General features: G+C 40.2%; 1 protein-coding gene across 1 annotated transcript in view; it reads right to left on the reverse strand.

Moving 5' to 3' along the window:
* Positions 1-19,535, reverse strand: part of dok6 (docking protein 6) — a 442,724-nt gene extending 423,189 nt beyond the window's left edge. Inside the window, exon 1 of the mRNA XM_072570675.1 lies at positions 19,324-19,535. Coding sequence (XP_072426776.1) covers positions 19,324-19,389 — 66 coding nt within the window. The 5' untranslated portion in view covers positions 19,390-19,535. The remainder of the gene's footprint in view (positions 1-19,323) is intronic.
* Positions 19,536-23,950: the final 4,415 nt, after the last annotated feature.

Genomic DNA, 23,950 nt, shown 5'->3' on the forward strand with positions numbered 1-23,950 from the left:
ATTAACCAGTGCACATCTGGAGAAAAATCTAAACGTCTATCACTTCCAACAGAAAGGAGTGTGTCAATCCCAAGTATCTGATTCAAAGTTAGAGTACTTTTTTTAAAAATAAAACGGTTCAGTGCAATTTCTTAGCTGTATAAAAAACAATGAGCACAAGCATTTAACATGTTTATATTTTCTGCATTAGTATAGACTCTTGCTCTGTGACGTATTGCTTACAACTGTTGAAATCTTACTCCTTTGAGCAGCTTGAAATCTACTGGAATGCCCCAAGCTTACATTACAACACCAATCTAAATGCAGGCTTCTACTCAAGCTGCATTGACGGCAGCCAAATTACATGAAAAGTTAAGTTTTCAAGGAGCTCAGTATTCCCACTTCAATATTGGGCTTCTGCTGCCAACTTTAGAACGAGCTTTTTTTTCCCCCCCACATCTACTGCTAACTGATTTACTGGCAATTTGTCTGCAGACTGCTTCTCACTTTCTAACATGGTTGTCAATTCGACTGTCTGATGTCATACTGCTGTGACAAATTTTTGTTTCAACTATCCTACCTCCCCCTACAATCAAACAGCTTTCGACGTCTGCTGCCTCGGCTTACACATGAAGAATCGACCCATGGAGAATGCAAAAGGAAGGAATCAATCCCATCGGTAAAGAATATAATGCCTATGTACTTAGTGACATAGAAAATAAGTATCATTATAATCAGGAATACTAACAAAAATAAGCAAAAAGGATTAATTAAAATATTGAAATGTATTTAAAATCATGTTACCGTTTTTGACATTTATAATCAAATTTTATCAGCACAGAATCATAGAATCCCTACAATGTAGAAGCAGGTCCACACTTACTCTCTTATGAGCACCCTACCCAGACACACCCCCTTACCCTGTCCCTGCAACCCTGCATTTCCTATGGCTAATCCACCTAGTCTACACATTGCCAGACACTATAGGTAACTTAATAGCCAATCCACATCTTCAGACTGTGGGGGGGGGGGGGGGGGGGGGTGGAAAACTGGAGCACACAGAAAACCCACACAAACACGGGGAGAATGTGCAAACTCCACACAGTAACCGGAGGGTGGAATTGAAGCAGCAGTGCTAATCACTGCACCACTATACTGCCTGATATACGTTCGCACATATATTAGAAACACAGTTGTCAAATAACAGCCAACAAAACATCTAGACATTTTCTTCTAAAAACATGAATTTTAGGGAAGAGATAACGTTGGTCATGGTAACACCCACCTTTTCACTAAATCATATGATGGAATCTTTTACACCTACACAGAAGGGAACACGGTACCTTCATTTAATGTCTCATCTAAAAAAGTGTGCCTTAACACAGTGCAGTGCTGAAGCCCCAGCCAAGATTCTGTGCTCAGATTTCAAGAGCAGACTTCCACAGGAATTTGTTTTGGACCATAATTGCAAATCCACAACCTTCTAATGCAGGGACCGAGTACACTCCCATGGAGCAAAGATTATTGTGCCAATTGCCAACAGACACAGCTTTCTGCCACAGCTCATTGAGATCAATTGACTAAACTGAAAACAAAATAAATTTTAAAAAATCTGCCTGGACTCACTGTGGATTCAATGACCATCAGGACTTTTAAAATGGTAACATTATTCCAAATCAAACGCAGTGTTTGGATCACATGGGTAAAATTGAGTTTGTATCCAAAAAGGCACAATTGAAGTAAATGCTTAGTGAAAGGAGAACATTACAGCAGTTATACCCAGACTTCCCACACAGTAATATTTTGGATGACTTGCATTGAACAAAATTCATTTTTTCAGGGGTTTCTTTTGCTTTGGATGCTCCCTCAAGCTTGCTCTCAAATGAAATGAAACTAAGCACAGCACAAACATCGTCTTGCCTTCTTTTCTTAAATCTCACAAAGCACGTCATCATTTCTCCCTGCTTTCAGCTGCTTAGGCATGTAACTTGGTATTTACTCCCTAAACCTCTCCACCTCTCAGTTTTAAAGACACTACCTCAAAACCTACCTCACTAACATCCCTTTTGGCCATCAGTCCTTACCTGGTATGTGTTTGATAACACTTTTGTGAAGCATCTTGGCTGTTTTTATTAATTTCAAAGATCCCACATATATCTGTTAGTATTCAAAGGCATTACTTCAACTCAGATAAAGAATGTCTTAAGATCTTCAAGGAGTATGGATTTTATAACACTGATGGATCAGTATTTATAAAATGATAAATCATTTTCATCACAAGTCCTTGGGATAAAACGTGAAAAATAAATCAATAAAAGACTCAGCGTGAGTTAGACAAATAAAAACCTGTTGTTAAGAATTAACATTTGCCCACAAGCCTACAGATGTAAACTCTGTCAAATCCACCTCTCAGCACTCAAATACAACAGGTAATGAGTCTTTCTCACAATCAAGATGAAACTAGAATATTTACCAGCATTAAAATTATATTAGCAGCCAATAACTGTTTCAGTTTGTTCAGATTGTAGTGAAAACAGACCATCAATATTTAACTTCTATCATTTTATTAATACTCAAGATTTAAATGGACAAAAAAATGGTTGAAGAGGACACTGCTGATTTAAAATGGCTATTGTGATCAGCTGACAAGCACAGGCAAACCACATAGATTACAGGAAACAGCTGCCTCAGAATTAACATTTCAATCAAGAAGCACTAAAACTTAGCAAAGCATCAAAGAAGTTGCATCTTACTTTATTCACATTTACAGGATAACTGCATGTATTGAAATAAAAGATGGCCTATAATCATTGAGCTTGGAATGATGCAATGACACACCAAAATCCCCAAAGAATATATCAACACAACAGCAAGGAAAGAGAGAAAGCAACATGGACTGATGATAACAAGGATAACAGAAGCTCTCTCTGTTCCACTTTGTCAGTCTCAAATTGCAGAAACCAGCAGCAGTGAAAAAGCAACTCAAGCATGCAAACTTTGCTGAAGGAATAGAAAAACACAGTTGAACTAAAGAAGTTTTATTCTTGCATCTTAATAGACTCTCAAGATATATACCTGCATGCACATGTCCATCACCCCTTGCCTAAGGCATGGTGACCCACATGTTAAACTCATCACCCAGTTGTCCCTCTCGAATGAGAGAGTAATCCTATGGATCTCTGGAAGTATGGCGATTTTACTTGCCTCTATGAGACATACCTAGCTCTAAGAGCATTAGCTGTGCTTTTGAATGGTTTGATGTTGCAATTCATTACCTTTTGTTCAGGCAGTAGGTAATAAAACCAAGATTATTCTTTCACTCAAGGATACTTTGGAATGATCTCTCATTTGACTAAATGTGGCTAACCCGATCAAGGATGAAGAAGAAAGATATCTACTTGCCAATAAAGGAAAAGAATTCAAAACTGTCACAACTAACCAAGAAAGAAATTAAAAAAACAAAGTGGGAGTTGTGACCCCCGCCCCTCAACCTGGTCTTAACAATACCTTAAAATGTACACAATTATTATTTCACCACATCAGTCCTGAAAAAGGGAAAAACTGTACATTAGAAGAAATGGTTCATAGAAATCTGAAGTCCTAAACAAAAACTATATGTGTCTTGAAGATTTTTTTCGACGAAGAGAAGATCTAATAGAGGTATTCAGATCATGAGGGATCTGGACATGGTCGACAACATCTCAAGTATCAAGACATTAACACTGCAGAGGCTGGAGAAATTTAGGTGGTCTGGTAGCATCCATGAAAAGAAAAAGCAGAATTAACATAGAGTCCCATGACTCCAACATGTTAAGCATTCATGCGACTCAAAAAGTGAACTCTGTTCCTCACTCCATAGGTGCTGGGTTTCTCCATTTGTTTTAAATTAAGGGACTGGTTATGATCAATCAATTGCATTGAGTAGTCCACGTTGTCCACATGACTGACACACAACGTACAAAGCAAGTTCTCTACTCAGAGATCCATTAACAGCCGGTTAGCAGGGGAACAGAGACACTGCTTCAAGAACACACTCGAAAGTTCCACAGAGAGAATGCAGTGTCCCCAACTACACATGAAACCTCTCACCCAAGATCACCTGAACTGGAAAAGAGCCCACAAAAAACACAATCACCTCAAGCCTGTCAGACAGGTCCAGATGGAGACCAAGCACAAACAGCAGAAGCATGCAACAAGACAAACATCTCACCTACCCATCTCTTCAAACAGCACCATCCCACTACTGGCAAGGTGTGTGCATCCTGCATTGGGTTGCGTCATTAACTCATGACCAACAACTCCAGACTGGAATCATAGAATCCATACAGTGTGGAAACAGGCCATTTGGCCCAACAAGTCTGGAGGCCTTTGACCAGTAGAGTACCACAAGGATTGGGTCCACTACTTTTTGTCATTTTTTAAAAAGTGATTTGGATATGAACATAGGAGGTAGAGTGAGCAAGTTTGCTAGTAAGCTTGCAGATGACACCAAAATTGGAAGTGTAGTGGATAGCAAAGGAGGTTACCTCAGATTACAACAGGATCTTGATCAGACGAGCCAGTGGACTGAGGAATGGCAGATAGATAAATGCGAGGTGCTGCATTCTGGAAAAGCAAATCAGATTAGGACTTATACACTAATAGTAAGGCCCTAGGGAGTGTTGCTGAACAGAGAGACCTTGGAGTGCAGGTTATTAGCTCCTTGAAAGTACAATCGCAGGTAGACAGGATAGTGAAGGCAGCGTATGGTATGCATTCCTTTATTGGTCAGAACATTGAGTATAGGAGTTGGGAGGTCATGTTGCGGTTGTGCATGATGTTGGTCAGGCCACTTTTGGAATATTGCGTGCAATTCTGGTCTCCTTCCTATTGGAAGAATGTTGTGAAACTGGAAAAGGTTCAGAAAAGATTTACAAGAATGTTGCCAGGGTTAGAGGATTTGAGCTACAGGGAGAGGCTGAAGCAGTTTTCCCTGGAGTATCGGAGGCTGAGGGGTGACCTTTATAGAGGTTTATAAAAAGATCTTTTCCCTGGGGTGTGGGCGACCTAGAGAGCATATGTTTAGGGTGAGGGGAGAGAAAAGATATAAAAGGGACCTAAGGGGCAATCTTTCTATGTAGAGGGTGGTACACTTATGGAATGAGCTGCCAGAGAAATTGGTGGAGACTGGTATAATTGCAACATGTAAAAGGCATCTGGATGGGTATATGAATAGGAAAGGTCTGGAGGGATATGGGCCAAGTGCTGGCAAATGGGACTAGATTGGGTTGGGATATCTGGTCAGCATGGACAAGTTAGACCGAAGGGTACAGTACAGAAACAGACGACTCCAACGACTCCAAGTCCACTCCGACCCTTTGGAGAATTAGTCACCCAGACCCATTCCTCTACACTATTAATCTATATTTACACCTGACTAACGCACCTTACCCACACATCCCTGAATACCAAGGTCAATTTAGCATGGCCAGTTCACCTAACCCACACATCTTTGGATTATGGGAGGAAATCGGAACACCTTGACGAAGCCCATGCAGACTCTAGGAGAATGTGCAAAACTCCACACAGACCGTCGCCAGAGGCTGTAATCGAACCTGGTGCTGTGAGGCAGCAGTGCTAGCACTGCGCCACTGCTAACACTACACCATCGTGCTGCCCATTTAAGAAGAAAGCCAAGTAAAAATGTGTCCATACAGCGAATGGCTGGAGTCTATAGCACACTGCCCAAGTGTGGAAGAGACAGGTAGAAACAATGCATTCAGAAGTTATACCTGTTTTTGGAAAAGGAACAGGATTAGGGGAGACTTCTGAAGAAAGGCATTAAGTAAAACTGACACCCAGAAAGCTGATGGGCTGAATGGCTTCCTTCTGCACTGAAATAATTGAGATTCTGAATAATCTTCTGGCTATCTCATGTACAAAACTCTCCTTATCATCATGTGCTTTGGGGAGCTTTTGCTGGGTGAAAAGCCATTTATAACTGTAAAGTTAACATGAGTTTAAAAATGAGCAGTCATCAAGGGACATGAGGAAGACAAGACTTGAACATGCTGAAATAGGACTTACCTTTCTGAACTGTTCAACTGAGCTTATAAGTGCAATTATAACTAATTGAAAAAGATGTTCCTTTGCTTTGTGACACAAGTCGTCTAATGGGAGTAAAATGTCCGTGACTATTGCAGGCAAGAGTGCTGCACCATAAGGCCAATTATTAAAGTTTAGCTCTCAATAAATGGGAGATGTAAGGAGAGTACATTCTTTTTGAGTAAGATAACCCAAAAAAAAAAACAGTATTTATAGTCCAAAAGGAGCATCTTTAGCTAAAGGTTAGTTGTCTGCATGGAAATTTCTACTGGTGGAGGTCACAATTATTGGTGCTCAACAATCTTACATCATTGCATTCTAGAAGACACAGAAAATGGTTGTCCGGAAAAATGTGAGATATGCTCCATCTCACAGACATCTACCAGCTTTATAGCTTACATTTTGAGAGATCTTCAATCAGGCTGAGTTTTATTTGGAGTACAACCAGGTAATCCCTCCATTTTTCAGATGAGCTACAAGTATTGCTGGATTCTATCATAGCACAATAAATCATGGACAAAATATTCACCAATTGTAAAAGAATAATGGTTAAAGCAGCCATTGCAGTATGCACATCACTCAATTAAAATTCCCAAGTCAAGAACAAGAAGGAAAAACTCCAAACTGCAGCCAAAAAGCAGCATTGTTATTCAAATAAAAATGCTTACATTTTATTCTGTCTTTTCTAGTTATCTTTCTTTATCAGTCAAAAGGAAATGTGCTCACTGGATTCCACCAATATTGCACTAAACATAGACTCAAGAGTGGAATTAACTGTGGAGATAATTATTCCCCTTTGAAGGTTCCCTTTCCTCCTGTTCAAAGCACTTATCGTCTATGGTAACAGCACGTTTGGGATGATCGGCAGAATGAATTCCCAACATCCTGAGATCAATCTCTGGTATTAAACAAAAATACACCTTTGCGGAATGTAGAGATAAAATACAATGGAGGTCTTCTCCATCACAAGCACGGTGCCTTTTTTATTTTGGTCGGCAATGTATCTTAAAATCATATTTCAAATGTAAAACCAAAAAGGTCATTTCCATAATCTAATAACAATGCCTGGAGTCACTGTGTTGAAAATACTTCCAATATCCTAAAAAGTTTTACACAGATACTTGCATGCCTACATGAATTACAGCATTAATAAAGAACATCAGAATGTACAGGAAATAGTTTGATAGGATTTTTTAAATGTGACACCATTAGAGCAAAATCATTTCATCTGCAGTATGCTGGAATAGACTGGATTTAATATGGCTGTGGCTGCTTTTGTCAAGCAGAGTCTGCTAAACAGAGATTATTTTCCATTCAGGATGAAAAGGGCAAATCTGCATTTCACATTTTAACATCCAAAAAAGGTCAACAGTTTCTAATACTCCACATGCAAGATTTACTCTTTTATTTAAAAAAAAAGTTAGTGCAAAGCTAGTTATTGTTCCAACAAAGCCATTGCAAATATTGGCTGGCATCAAACTGGAGCATTTATTGCTCCAGGTTTCATAATGGATTCAGGTTTTGTGTTGTGTTTGCTACAGAATAACTATTTTACAAAGGCTTTTGTGAATTATTGGTGTGAAAATATTCTTCCTGTCACTCCCTGCAATACTGCCAGGTGGAGAAGGCCAAATTGTTTAGCAGAATACTCCAGGGAGAGTTCGAGTATTATATTGATAAGCCTCTGAATATGTATTGGGAGATAATAAAATGAAAAATTTCTGTACAGCGTAAGGTATTTGATGTCTTAATATTTTTCTTAACAATATGTCTACAAACTAACATAATATTTTACACATCTAAGCTCCTGCTTACTAAAGCACAGAGATCATTTCCTATATCCAGTCATGTACGATCTTGCTGAAAACTAACAATGTTAATATGTTCTCTGTACATAACATGTCTTGTGGTCAATAGGTTTAGGGGGTAATGAAAGAGCTGTAGATATCCAAAACTTGCTGACCTGTTTATAACACAAAATAAACAGGGGAGGAGGAACAGCACCCACCTTTAGTTTCTTCGTTCATTTTAACAAATTGTACAATTTGTTCATTAATTGACCACTAAGCTCACTGCAGAATGCAAGGGGTGGTCAAGTTCAGGTGAAACAAAATTCTTCACACATCACTAATCAACTTCTCTCAACCAGAAAAGGAAACAATTAAAACTATTCAAACTCATTCCTGGTGCACCAAATTCTTAAAAATTTGAAATAGTTGAAACCTTTTTTCTCTTTTTTGCTCTCTCTCTTAACCCAAAAGATCCTGACAACATTCAGGTAATAGTCCTGAAAACCCATGCTCTGCAATGATCCATACCCCTCGCAAAGCTGTTTCAATACAGCATCTATCCAACAATGTGGAAAGTTACCTAGGTATGTCCAGTACACTAAAAGCAGGACAAATGAAACCTAGCCAATTACCACCGTCAGGCTACTATCAACATCAACAATGCTACACAGCAGCACCCGCTTAGCAATATTGACCACCAGGGCCACTCATTATAACCTTGGTTCAAACACAGACAGACAAAAAGAAATGAATAAAACAGGGGAGGGGAGAGTGACCGCCCTTGACATCAGGGCCATATTTCACAGACTGAGACATTGAGGAGCCCGAGTGAAACTAGAGTCAATGGGAATCAGGCAGAAAATTCTCCACTGGTTTGAGTCATATCTACTACAAAGGAGATTGGAGAACAGCCAGCTCAGCATCAGAATATTTATACAGGAGTGCCTCAGGATAATGTCTAGGCTCAACCAGTTTTAATGGCTTCATCAACGACCTTTCCTCTAGCATAAAATCCAAAATTAGGATGCTTACTGTTGATTGCACAATGTTCAGCACCATTTGCAACTCCTCAGATGCTGAGCAAGCTATGCCCAAACGTAGCAAGACCTGGAGATTATCCAGGCTTGCTCTAAGTGGCAACTAACGCCCATGCCTCAAGCCTGTCCATAACCATCTCCATCAAGAAAGAATCTAGTCATCACCACATGACACAAATGGCATTAGCGTTACAGGGTGCCCCGATATCAACATTGAGGATTACTATGGAGCAAAAAATAAATTGGATCAGCATATACACATGCTGTGACTAAAAGAGCAGGTCAGAGGCTAGGAATCCTGCAGTGAGTAACTGAATTCCTGATTCTCCAAAGCAAGCCCATCATTTACAAGGCACAGGTCAGGAGTGTGACAGAATACTCTCCACTTGCCTAGTTAAGTGCAGCTCGGCAATACTCAAGACGACTGACACCATCCAGGACAAAACGGCTGTTTGATTGGCACTCTGTCCACCTCTCAGCAGCACCACTTAAGATGCATTCAGAAATTCACCAAGGTTTACCCAGACCAATACTGGAAATCCAGTTTTGCCCTCCGCAAAGCCATCAGGGATGCCAAAAGGCAGTACCAGACTAGATTAGAGGCCCATACCGACCAAAACAGATCTCCCACCACATATGGTAAGGCCTTTATAAGATACAAAATGAAGCACAGCAAGATAGTGGACAAAGTCACATCCCTCTCTGACATGCTCAATACGAGCACAATGCCAGCAGTGTGGTGATGCCTGCCCTGACCGCCCCAGACACACATGTCCCCTCGGTCACCGCTGCAGACATCAGATCGGTCTTCCTGGGAGTCAACCCAAGGGAAGCGATGAGACTGGACGACGTCCCCTGCCGAGCACTTAGATCCTGTGTGGACCAATTGGCGGAGGTATTCACCGGCACTTTCAGCCTCTCCCTGCTACAAGCCAAAGTCCACACCTACTTACAAAGACCACCTCAGCTTTTTGACCCACAGACCGCAATCAGTAAGATGGGTCAGTATTCCTCCACGATAACACTCAACACTGGAGTCTCCCAAGGATGCATCCTCAGTTCCCCATACACCCACAACTGTGTTGCCAAATTCCAAACCAACGCCATCTACAAGTTCGCTGACAACACTATCTTACTTAGATGAATATCTAACAATGACGAGTCAAAATACAGAAGGGAGATAGAGAACTTGGCAACGTGGTGCAGTGAGAACAACCTCTCTCTCAACTTCAGCAAAACTAAAGAACTGATCATTAACTTCAGAAAGAAAAGTATCTACATCAATTGAACATAAGGTTGAGAGGGTGGAGAGTGTCAAGTACCCCTGAGCAACGATAACCAACAATCTGTCCTGGGCTTCCCACGTAGATGCGATAGTCAAGAAGTCACAACAATGCTGCTTCTTCCTCAGGCAGCTCAGGAAATTTGGCATGTCCATAAGGACCCTCATGAACTTTTACAGATGCACTACTGAAAGCATATTGTCGAGGTGCATAACGGCCTGGTATGGCAACTGCTCTGCCCAGGACTGGAAGAAACTACAGAAGGTGATGTGCACAGCCCAGACCGTCACAGACGCCAACCTCCCATCCATGAATTCTGCTTAGATGGTTTGCTGAAACAGAAAGGCTGCCATCATCAAGGACTCATCGCACCCCAGTAATGATCTCTAACAATCTCTTCAGTCACACACCAGCAGGAACAGCTTCTTCCCAGCCATTGTTAGACTGAGGAATGGACTCTCTAGCCTCAAATAATGATGACCTTGCTAACATTGCTCATGCCTAATGCACGTCCTTGCTTACTATGATCTGCCTGTAGTGCTCCCAAACAAACCTCAGTACAGATGACAATAAATAAAATCAAAACCCATAACCACCATCTAGAAGGATAAAGGTAGCAGATACATGGGAACATCGAATCTGCCATTCCCCTCCAAGCCACACACAATCATCGTTTCTTCACTTTTGCTGGGTCAAACTCTTGGAATTCCCTTCCCAACAGCACGGGGAGTGTATCTAGAGTTCAAGAAGCCAGCTCACCATCACTTTCGCCAGGCTAATTTGGGATGGGAAATAAATGCTGACCTAGCCAGTGATTCCCATATCCCACAAATAGTTTGTTTTAAATCCAATCTCTCTTTGCATTTTTCTATGATTCCAGTTCACACTTTACCTCAGTCATTCCTCTGACTTTTTTCTCAATTCTTTAGTCCCATTAAAAAAAAAGATTAAAACTACTGCTTCGAGTTTTCACTAAGGTTCCCCTTATTATTACCCCACATGCTTCCACCATATTACAGTCACATGCATTTTCAAGCCTACAGGACATGAGAAAAAAGTAACAATGAGAATACCACAGTTACTTCTTATTCCATGAAGATCCCACATCAATTCAGCAGCATACTGCTCCTCCCAAAGGGTTTGCCATTTTAGCCTTCACATTTTATCTGGTTTTAAACTTCTTCTGCCATTAATTTATTCTTAAATTCCTTGAGGTTAGGGATGGAGCACCATAGTTTGAGAAAACAGCCATGCTACTGCTGAAAATACATCCACTGAAAGTGCCATATTAAAAGGGGGAGTAAAAGCAAATAAGCAGAGGTTTAAAGGAATAGAAAATGAGGATAACATTTACCAGAGAGGAAAAATAAGATGCATCAACTGAAGAAGTGCTGTGCAACGAAAAAAAAACTGATCAGAAATAAAAGTTATGCAAAAAGCTAGCAATGTCCTTTTTAAAGCTCACTGCAACCTAGAACAATCTTACTTCATTCCCAACAGAGACATACCTCACCCTACAAGCTGGTTTCATGTTGATAATCGTTCAGAGTTCAGATCATTAATCTGAAGCACTGGCACTCTTTCTACAGATGCTGCCAGTCCTGCTGAGTATTGCTAGTATTTTGTGCATTTATTTCTACATCAATGTGGCAACTAGAAAAGAAACTGTGATGTTAAACACCGTTGTAAAGTTACAAATGTTTGAGTGAAAAGCAATTTTGGCAAACATTCTTTTCCCGCTTTCATCCAAGTTAATAAAAGGAAACAACTTGACTTTCTCCTCAACGGCTTTTAAGTAATGCAAAATTCAAAAGATTAACTTCCATGAATTCATATCCAAATTAGCCAAGGAGTGTTTGCTTTCCCCAGTGTGATTTTCTTGCTGCCTCAGGACTGAAAGGCTCTGATTACCAACAGCACAGTGATAAGGATGTTACTGCCACAACTGAAAGATCAGACAGCCAAGCCCAATAGCATCTCAAACTCCTCATGACAGATGCTGGAGAATACAAAAGACAAAACTGCTGGAGAAACTCAGCAGGTCTGGCAGCATCTATAGAGAAAAAGCAGAGTTAACATCAAATTTAGTGACTTCTTCAATGTTGTTTGATCTATTCTGAATAAAGATTGCTTGGAGAATCATCTAAAAATAAAGAGGGGCATTTCGTTACTTGTACAGCAAGTCCTTAAAAGTCTGGAGTGACAAAGCAGTTGTTTCAAGATACTCCACACCTTATGTGCAAGTCAATTTGGTAAGAACAACAGGCAGTTAATAACAAACTTGTGTGTGTAAATAAACTTCATAATTCCAACAAAAACAGCAAGTGCTGGAGAAACTCAGCAGATCTGACTGCATCTGTAGAGACAGAAAAAGAGTTAACATTTAATTTCAATAGTACTCTTATTCAGACCGGTGTAATTGTGTAAGGAGGTGCCAAAGAAGAGTCAGATTGAACTCAAAACATTAATTCTTTTCTTTACTCCACAGATGCTGCCAGACCTGGTGGGTTTCTCCTGCGTTGTGTGTTTTCTTCAGAATTCCAGCAACTGCAGTATGTTAATTTTACTGAAGTGTAGTCTTTACGTACATGGTTTATTGAATGTGTAACTTCCATTAAGAAATAAAAGGTCAGCTTAATTCTAATTCATGATCACTCCTCAGACTCCAAACCCAGCATTCCACTTTTTTTTAAAATTTAAAAACACAGTGTAAAACTGATCCTTCAGCAACAACTGTGCTGTAAACAGAACATTCTACTTCCACAGAATGTCTTTGGACACCTGTCATAATATTACCTATGGCAGCCTCTGTGAATATACTTTATTAGGAATGCATTTGCATACCCACAGAACTGTGTTAACCGCAAGCGATCAGAAATTGAAATCTAACAGATCACACCTGATCTATTGATACTTCAGCCTCCTTTTGTTCTAAGAAAAAGGTCACACTGGACTCAAAACATTGGCCTGGATTTTCTACTGACCAGACTATTGCTTTCCAGTATAGATAGATGTCGCACACTGGATCCTGTGGAATCCCCATTGTTGCAAACTCTGAAGGACCTGGCTGAAAAACTGAAGATTCCACTGAGCAATTCTCCTACTCTGGAACCCTCAAACTGTCCATTTAAATTGGAGAATTTAAAGACTTCTGCTGCAGTTTAGATTAGATTAGATTAGATTCCCTACAGTGCGGAAACAGGACCTAACCAGTTCACACTGCCCCTCCAAAGAGTAACCCATCCAGACCCATTTCCCTCCGATTACTGCACCTAGCACTATGGGCAATTTAGCACGGCCAATTCACCTGACCTGCACATCTTTGGACTGTGGGAGGAAACCGGAGCACATGGAGGAAACCCATGCAGACACAGGGAGAATGTCTTTGTGGATTTTGCACAGTCGCCCAAGGCTGGAAGTAAGTAAATAGTTATTCAGAAAACATTAGACTTTTAAATGCATCATGCAACGCGTAACTAACTATTCAGTTGACCCCCATATTGGTCTCAGACACATCCTACCACACTTTTTCAGACTAATTACACCCACCAGACCCTTACCTGACAATCCCTTCTACTCCCAGGACCACCCCACTCTGTCTAATTCAACCCACTTCAACTCCCAAGACTCAATCATTAACTTTTTTTTAAATGATAGCCACTTTATATCATTATTGTGATTAGTTCAGAATTACAATAGCTGAATTTGATTCAAACTGGAGAGTTTTAATTTGTAATTTCTTCTACAGCTTATGATTACACACAGTCTCCTTGCACAATGTTGATCTATTTCAGCCAAAGTTATCCAGGCGACTGGCTTTTCTAGTTGCTGCCACACATCTAAGCAAACATTATATTCCTCCAAATAGTCAGTGATAGACCAGAGTAAGAATCAAGTATACTATCCCAAGTCAATGAGTGACAGGAACTGTATTTACTTCTGTTGCATTTGGTTAGAGAAAGAAATGTTGAAACAAGTAGGTAAATAAATAACAAACTGAGAAAGTGAAGCTACAAGTGCTCAACTTGGCAAGATAAAATGCTCATTATTATTGATCAAATACAGGGAGTCCCCAGTTTATAAATGCCTGACACATTTACTTACAACGCGATCCAATGCATTTCCTGCACTTAAGATCAGCTACTTTAAATGGTCCTGCATGGTGTTCTGTCTCACATACAAATCAACTGGAGGGCAAGTGAGCACAAGAACAGACCCTGTTCTAGGGAACTGCCTGTAGATATGAATGGTGACCTTCTGTGTTGCAAATGATGAATTTAGATTTTCATATTTTTGGACCTCCTCCTTAAATTTATTATAAAATGAAGATGGTCACTTGAGCAGATCTGCAGCCTGTCTCGATGGTGATGTTTAGGAGATTGAAGAGGGCTCAGGCTGTTCTGCTAAGAAAAAAGTGCAAGCTATTTCCTGTTGAAGATGATGGCAGCAGCCACTATGCTAACAGTGGGTAGACTACAAGTATCCTTAGTTCAAGTAAAGGAGTCAAATTATAAATTGTTTTAAATTGTCCACTTACTTTCGAGGGAGAGAGGGGGTTGGGCTCTCTGTCTCTCTGGGATAGCTTATCGGCACTGCGACCTAGATAACAAAGTCCATGTCATTCATGTGTACATGGAGATGGGCATTCACAAGGGTTGGGATTTTAAAATATCCTTAAAGACAGGCTTAATCTACCAGCATCACGTAGAAATAGCACCTATTCCTACATGGTGAACTGTAGCCATATATGAGTGGAACCTCTTGCTTGGACTAAAAATACCAAATACAGGCAGAATTAAAATTAGATGTAATGATTCTCTTAATTTGTGCTAAGGCAGCAAGCCCTGAGAAAAATGTTCACTGCGAAACAATTCTGAGATTCAAACTTACCATCCTGGGAAAGAGAAAGGGTCAGAAGTTAAGTCCTTGGGCATCAAAAATCATTGGTTCCAGGAGAACTTAATGGCTACATAAAAAAGACACTGTTTCATGTACCCGATAGAGGTTTTTTTTCAGTTGCGTTAAAATGTTTTGGCCTATAATTTAAATAAGTTACCTATAAAAAGTGTTGAGGCAATAGCATGTTCAGTTTGTTTGATACTGTAAATGGCTGAAAGTGCAAAATCCTATGTTATGCTCTCAGCTATAAACTACAAAACTGAATTGCAATCAACATTGCGATTGGGATCATAACACTTGGCAATTTCTGTACATGTCCTTGAAATACAACACTTTGCGAAGTTCTGTTCCACTCCATCTGGTTGCATATGATATTGTACAACAGCTGAAAAAAAATAAAATCAATGTGGTTTCCACTGACAAGTGCTTGGTTTTCTAATCTATTGGGGAAAGAGAGATCCTCAAAAGTGGTTACCAAGTTCTAACTGCTCCCTACATGAGGGGACAGTTGGCAGCCATATATTCAGGCTGTGGTAAATCATGCTACCACAAGATTGTTTGGATAAGTAATCCAACTTTTCCTCCCTCCCTGTGGAGTGGCAGCTGGCATCCTCTGGCACCTTGCTGCATTGGCACAGCTGAAACTGCAAACTGTGCCGGAAAGCGCAACTCTAAATACCCATCCTGCTATTCAACGGCAAAGTGAATTGGACCTATTATAGGAATAATGTGCAATTTAAATGTATTGACAGGCAACAACAAAATATTTCCACAAGAAAATAAAATCAAAGAAAGTGTAATGTTCGTCAAGGCAGGCAACTCGAGAATGTATTCCCAACAGGACGATGTCACCCCATTTTACTGCGTAGCAAGTATGTGGACTCATTATCTTTTTGTTTAGTCAGAATAGCTGTCCCAGAGACATAGCGAAGGGAAACCAGGCAGTACTGACTCTCTCAATGTCCAACTACTGACAGGCTGCAGAGATCAGCTGATTTATGGGTGCGTAGCTGCTGTTAATGAGGACAGCCAACTCCTAGACAGAACAAGACTGGCAAGCTGATCTAGAATTAGGAGTGCACTAAGGCAGCTATTAACAAAAATACCTTTTTAAAACAGAAAGACTCTCAGGAGGGATTAGTGTGGATTGGCTGTACATTTAAAGCAACACCAAAAATAAAATTCTGGCTGGATTCAACAGCGAATGAATCCTTCAACAGACAAGACTCTGAGCAGAAGAGTAGCCCCATTCTGTCAAATAAAAGGCTACCTTTTAACAGAGATTTGGTATTCTCAGAATTCAGAAGTAAGTAAACACAACCGTATGCTTTAGGCAAACAGAGACATGCTTAGAAAATCCACGATGAGGATTATGGAAAATTTCCTTTCAATACTTTTATCACTGGCCATCACTCACAGAAGAATTAAATGCTCTATCCTTACAGCTTTTTTGTTGCAGACATGTCTCCCAACCTGGACTAAAGTGCTGTGGACCATAGAGTACCTCAAACAAGTGGCCATTTATGTGTAAGTTCAAGCAGGGATTATCAAACTATTTGACTGTGGAAGAATCACTGCCAAGCCCAAGCCTAGGCACTTCCCCATCACACTCATGCATACATGTTCAATATCTGTTCCAGGGTAACAATCAGGAGCATCAACAGCTGGGCATGGAGGCCAATCACAATGTACTTCGTGACAACTAGCCCAACACACACCAGGTGTGAATTTGGAGCCTTTTGCCCTATTTGCTTCATTAGCTGTCCAAATAAACTCACTTAAGCCTTTCTGATCCCAAAATTCAATGAACAAAACAGTTTATAATCTATTAAATGGCCCTACATTCCATCTAACTCATTTGCATTATAAATTGCAAATCATTTTTTTTCCAAAAATGTCACTCCATAATGCCTCAGAATTCAATTAAATAAACAAAAAAAAAGCCACGAAGAATATCTCAAATACTTGTACCATTAAGTAGGCTAATCTCAACATGGTGACCATTACATACTTCACGTTCCTGGTCACATATCAGCCCAGACAACAGCATTTATACAAAACCCACTAATATTATTTCAGCCACCTGCTGTTATCAACTTTGACCATGCTTTTGAGTTGAAATACTTAGGAAAATTACAAAATCTACTACCATTTTAGATGCTCTCATTTTGATCAGTAACACACCAAGACTGAAATTATGCTCACATCATTGCTCAATATCTTGTATGTCTCACAGTATTTCTTTTCAAAAAGAAAACTCATAACTAATTCCATTTCTAAATATAGAGGTCAAAACAAATGTCAACTAAAACCAGTATGCACATTAATAAATGTAACTGTACAGCAGTTAAATGGTTGCATGTTATCACACACTAGCTAAAAGGTTATAGTTTGCCCATCACAAATCATTCAGCTTTAAAATACATAGTTGAGAAGCACGAATCTCCAAATACATTTTAAACAAAAAAAAACACTGTTCTTGTACGTACGCCTGATGGGCATTTACATAACCCATTAATGCCTCCAACACCAAGAAAAATTAGTGTTACCTCATCAGGATGGTGATATCAAAGTTTTAAAAAGGAAGAACTCAAAAATGTCTGTCTCCACAGTAAGTCTCTTATCACGTAACACTGTACAAAATGCTAGCAATTTTTTATACTTCAAACTGTTGTAAGCTGCCCAAGCTGGTACTTTCACATTTCTTCTCAGCAATTGCCTGCAAATTAAAGTCATCCACATGCAAATTGCCTGCAAATTAAAGTCATTGACCTGCATGGCAAAACACAGCCAAAAGTCACAACAAGCTAGATAAATGAATGTGTGCAAAGGTCTGTCAAGTAACATAGCACAGTTCACACAAATCTTTATCGCACAGATTGAAACACAATTGTGGGCCTGCAGCTCAAGTAATCAGAAAAATAAGGACCAAACTAATACAGCTTTAGGGGAAAGAACACATCTCCTAGTCCTATCCATCATCAAGAATATTCAAGGAAAAGTTACAAGGAAAAGCTACAGCTCTGGCAAATGTTGAACCATAAAGTTATTAGTGATGCCAATCGTACTGGAGTGAATGGGCTTAGACAGCTGGTACAAAAGTGCAAATGGCCTTCATGAAATAGAGGCCGTTGTAAAGAAAAAGTGGCTGTTTCCATTTAATAGAAATAAGAAAAGTTTCGGGTGAGGAATAAATGTTTAGGCTTCTTTAAACTGCATTCCTTGTCAAACCTTTGATGTACCTTTCAGTGCCTATTCTTGTTATAAGTTCTGGCAGCTTTTGTACTCAAAATCATACACTTCGACATGAACACCCTGGTATAACATATGGAGTGTTCCTTGTTATCCAATTGTTACACTCACAATCACACACAATAGCCCTCTATTGTGACACATTGATACAATTCATTTATAAAAATTCCATAAACAATAAAACACAGTATCCCAATGCAACAGTCAGGACAGTAATACATAATTGGATCTACTATAAATGTGGCAAACAGCTTCTGACAAAAGCAAATTTCTGAAAAAAAAGCATGAAAGTAGCCATTGCACAATTAGTAAAATCATTCTTACGTTATAAACAACTTTAACCTACAATTCAACACAGATACACCATGAAATGATGTTTTAGAGTCATGCATTATCTGACATCAGAAGATGAGTTGTGTGGTAAAGTGTGATCAAAACTAATAATCAATATTTAAGTTTTTGTTGAAGATTAACAATAGATACCATGTAACGAGGTGGAGTCACTGTTGCCTTGCAGAAACAGTCATCCCACTGGTTTGCAGGCTCATTCAAATTGAAAGCACCGCTGGTTTGGAAATAAAATGGGTTTTAAAACCTGCAGTTTACGTTAGCCTAAACTTTGCTCTTCTGTACGGCACCAGAAGTCTCATATCATAATTTCTAGATAGAACAAATCGAGAACACAATTCCCTACTTCACGAACTCTGCACTCAAATGGGAATGAGCACTGAGGCTATAAGAGAATGAGAAAGCAGAGCCATAAACGCGAAGTTGGATTTGACCTGCTGATTTTTTTGTGTGTGGAGAACACAACCTTGCAGCTGATTTTTAAACAAAAAAAAAGACAATGTACAGTTTTAGCAACAGTTTCTATAAATGTTGCGTCCAAAGCCCACCCTGGAGCCACGTACAGCCCCCAAGGACTGTAGCCCCCAGTACCATTCCGGATTTTGTTCTATCCAGTTGTTGTTAACACATTGTAGAGAGAGAAACACTTACCCCTAGCTTTCTGCTGCGGATTTTCACATATCCCTGCTTCACTATATCATTAAAATTTGAAGCCATGGCCGGTGCTGTTCCTTCCTCCTCTCCACAGCTGCTAAATGCAAAGGTCCCCTTGCGGTTGCCAGCGTCTCTTCCCCCAGCGGCTCCAGCCCCAGACTGTACGCTCAAGCTTTGCCTCCTGTATCTGTGCAGCCAGCTTCCAAGGCTCGTTCCATCTAAACAGGGAGATGGAGCGTGTCACCTGATTTATTCAGCACTACTCCGCTTCCTGGATCACACCATCCCCAACTCTCTAAAGGGGGTTTGCTTAACAACCTCTGTCCTTATCTAAACGTTGCAAACTGGAACACACATACATATACCAAAAGCCTGGACAATGCATAGAGAGGTTAGGAAATGAACTACATTTCAACTTTTACCTTGTCAGCTTTGAAACGGTATTTTTTTTGCACCGGTTGGTTTTAATCCGTAAAAAAAAAGTAATCGTTGAAAAAAAGATATGCAGTGTTTCTCAATGTAAAATTTAGGTTACACTACAGATCTGATGTATCCTGCATTATTTATTACCGCTCAAAGCTCCCCGTAAATGACGATGTGGTTTTTAGTAAAATTTTAATCCAAACCAAACTACAAGGAGCTGTGCTCTACTAGTCCCCGTTTAAAAAGCAGCGTTTCTTATAAAATGCCATTTTCTGGAAAATGTACGTTAAACTGATAATATCTTTAAATCAATTCCAACGATTTATTTAAAAATAGTCACCTGCAACAACATTCTGAAAAGCTTACAGGTGAACAGTAAACCCCTCTACCGAGAAATCGGACTTCTCTCTCCAAAAAACTTATTGGATCCCAACGCTTTTAAAAAAAAATAATCAATGGTCACAGTCACTCTTGAATTGGATGTATTGCGGTAGTCAGTGGGTGCACAGCAAGTTCTCATAAATGGCTATCTGAGAACAGGCAGATAATCGTTTTCATGATGTCGCTTAAGAGACAAATATTGACCAGACAATGCCCTCAACCCTTCACTGTTTCTTAGCACGGATGGTTACCAAAGTGCTTTGAGAATGCTTCTGAAAGGGTTAGTGTCAGAGACTGCATGGGGTTCAGTGGCAATGTGGTAGTATACGTTCCTCGGGGCGAGAAGGACAAAATGAGGACTGCAGATGCTGGAGAGTCAGAGAGAAAAAGTGTGGCGCTGGAAAAGCAGAAAAGGTCAGGAAGCACCCGAGAAGGAGTACAGTCAATGTTTCAGGCACAAGCCCTTCATCAGGAACGTGGGGAGGGTGTGAGGGATAAACAGGAGGATGGGGGTGGGGCTTGTGGGTGAAGGTAGCTGGGAGGAAGATAGGTCGACGGAGGTGAGGGGTGATACTGATAGGTCAGAGGGGAGGGCGGAGCAGATAGGTGGGAAGGAAGATGGGCAGGTCCTTATTTCTCCCCCCCATCTCATCCCACATCCAACCCGCCAACTTGACACCACCCTCTCGAACTGTGCTACCTATCTTCCTTCCCACTTTTCCCCCACTCCACCCTCCCCTATGACCTATCACTATCACCCCTCATCTCCAAATGCCTATTGCCTTCCCAGCTACCTTCCCTCCCAGTCCCCACCATCCTATTTTTCTCTCAGCCCTCTTCCCACAACAAATTCCTGATGAAGAGTTTGTGCCTGAAACCTCGATTCTCCTGCTCCTGAGATGCTGCCTGACCTGCTGTGCTTTTCCAGCACCACATGTTTCTGCCCAGGGCGAGAAAGTTAAAGGTGAGAACTGGGTCAGCAGGAAATGTCCTCTGTTGCATACTATTGAATAGCAACAAGAGCTGATTGGAGATGTGGGGGTTAAGTGGAAGACCACATGAACAAAACTACAAAGATATCCAATGGGAATTCACAGGACATACTCCCCAAATAGCATTGGCACAGTAGACATGGAGACTCTTATAGCTGTCATGTAGTGCCATGCCTGAACCAGAAGGAGAAAAGGCTAGAGAGTCTCGGCAGGTCTAGCAGCATCTGTGGAGAGAGAAACAGAGTTAGCTATTCAAATTCAATACAGTGAAGAAATTAATGAAACATTAACTCTGTTTTTATCTCCACAAGTACTGCCAGATCTGCTGAGTTTCTCCAGCAATTTCACTTTTCAGTTCAGATATCCACTTCTGTAGTAATTTGATTTTATTTCACAAATTCAGGAGTCAATGTATCATGAAAAGCTGAACAAATATCAGCTGTAAAAATATGAATAGGATTATGCAATTGTGGAGAAGAAAAAATCCCCATAATCGGAAATGTGTAAACTCCAGTCACAGATATTTTCCTGACCAACCTGTTCAGAGATATTGTTACATCACTCTGGGTAGATAGGATTATGAAGCAAGGGCTCCTGGCAGAGACATAAGGACACTGCCATTCTGCCATAAGAGTTCCCAGAGGTTCAGTCAAAACAAAGAGCGATGTACAATATTGTTGTGAAAGATAAGATATTGGGCAGAATGTAGTTGGCAGCATTTAAGTTAAATTGTAGTTGAGAACGAACCTCATGTGATTAATTAATGAGCTGGTTCACACATACAAAACCAACGTATGTGTTCAGATGAACACAAGGCCAAGTCATTGGAGGCCACAACACGTTTTAAGAGAGAAGGTCAAAAAAGAATTGAAAAGATTTGACAATATTGGCTCACATCACCTGGTCCCTAGACACTTGGAGATTGGACAAATTCCGGAAGGTGTATGTTGAGACCCTATTCAAGGGCTCCAAGGGAATTTCCTGAGGTGTTTGAACTGCAAGTGGGCAATTCTGCTGCTCTGTGAACTGTTCACTGTGAGTTAGATTTGGAGACTTTGCATGGTTTTGACATGTTAACCTGGTTTTTTGTCCAGGAAATGTTTGACAGGAAAACAAAGATGAGACTAACTCCTAGGTAACTGAACAACTGATATCCCAAATCACTCAGACTAACCCCACCCCTTGCAGACTCCTTTCCTCAACCTTCCAACTACTTCCACAACACTCAACTTCCCTTGACCAAGCCCAACCAGCCCCACCACTTTATCCCTCCAACTGATACACCAAACACCCATAATCCTTTCCTGATCTGGCCCAACTAACACCAAATTGTCTATGCCCTCACTCATCTGCTGCCCTACCCACCTTCCACATTTAACAATCTACCATCTTTCCGCCATACCCACCTACCACCATAACCACCTACCACCCAGAACCATTCATTATCTGACATACATATATCAACTGCGAGCAAACATGTCCAGCAAACTGAAAGATATGCTCTAAAGCTTGGAAAAGCTCATAAGCCAGCTAACAGCATGTAAATGCGCAAGCAATAAAAAATGCACCACTTCCTCAGAACTTTTCTAAGCTCAGATCTTTTTTTGGTACAGTGAATTACCAAGGTAAATTCATTCCAAATCTATCAAACTTGTTGCAGCCAATGAATTATCTCTTTTTTTGTTCATTTACAGGATGTGAGCATAGCTGGCTGGGCAGGTATTTATTGCCTGTCCTTACTTATCCTTGAGAAGGTGGTGGTGAGCTACCTTCTTGAACCGTGGCAGTCAATTTTGTCAGGGTGGATATACAATGTCATTAGAGAGGGAATTATGGGATTTTGATCTCGCAATAGTGAAGGAACAACAATATATTTCCAAGACTAGGTTGTGTGTGTCTTAGACGGGGTAATTGCAGCTGGTGGTATTCCCTTGTATCTGCTGCATTTGTCCTTTGAGATGGTAGTGATGGTAGGATTGAAGAGGTGTTCCATGGAATTCAGTTTGTGTAAAAGTCTATTTGTGGAGGAGGTACAATGCTTAGACATTGTATTGTGCCCAAAATAGCCAAGTGATACCGCTCTGTATAGAGTAGATGCAACAATCTCTCACATGTTGGATAGTGGTAAGGGAAGGACTTGCATTTACCTCTTGTTCCCTCACTGCCAGTGAGCAAAATTGTGTACAGGTAGAACATGACACACTTCAGTTTTTGGAAGAAGAACATTTCATAAATACTAACATGGTTGTGGTTCATGGTCAAAACTGATCATAAGCTACTGAGTTTATTCAGAATCCAAAGTCTCCCTGTTCTCACTTTGGTTACACTTTGAATGGAGAATTAGGCTTTAGTTATATCTAATAAAAAAAAAGACATTTTGGAAGTTCATTATAATACAGTAATGTCAATAAAATGTCTAGATTACTGTCGAAGTAGAGCTCAAAGAGGAAGATGTGTTTTCTTTTTGTATTCAGATGAGTTTCCAGTCACAGCGGATAACTTTAGTGGAACAATTCATACATGATGCAACTTTTCCTTCATCAGAACATAAGGGGCAATGTTTATATTATTTTTTTGTGACATAAGAAACTAAGTGGATATGTGATATTGAAAGACTGAACATGTATTAATTACAGATCGCTAAGATATTACATTCACAGACACATCCAGGTCTGGGCTAACATTAAAATGTTCATGACAAACAGCAGCATGCTTCCATCAGCATACCATTCTTCAAGTGGCCCAGTTAAAATGGAGACTGACACCTTTATATCTTCGGGTCATGTGCGATGAAGTGATAGTGATAACATTAACATGTCTTGTAAAGG

The sequence above is a fragment of the Chiloscyllium punctatum genome, chromosome 5 (genome assembly GCF_047496795.1).
Source record: "Chiloscyllium punctatum isolate Juve2018m chromosome 5, sChiPun1.3, whole genome shotgun sequence".
Classification (NCBI taxonomy): Eukaryota; Metazoa; Chordata; class Chondrichthyes; order Orectolobiformes; family Hemiscylliidae; genus Chiloscyllium; species Chiloscyllium punctatum.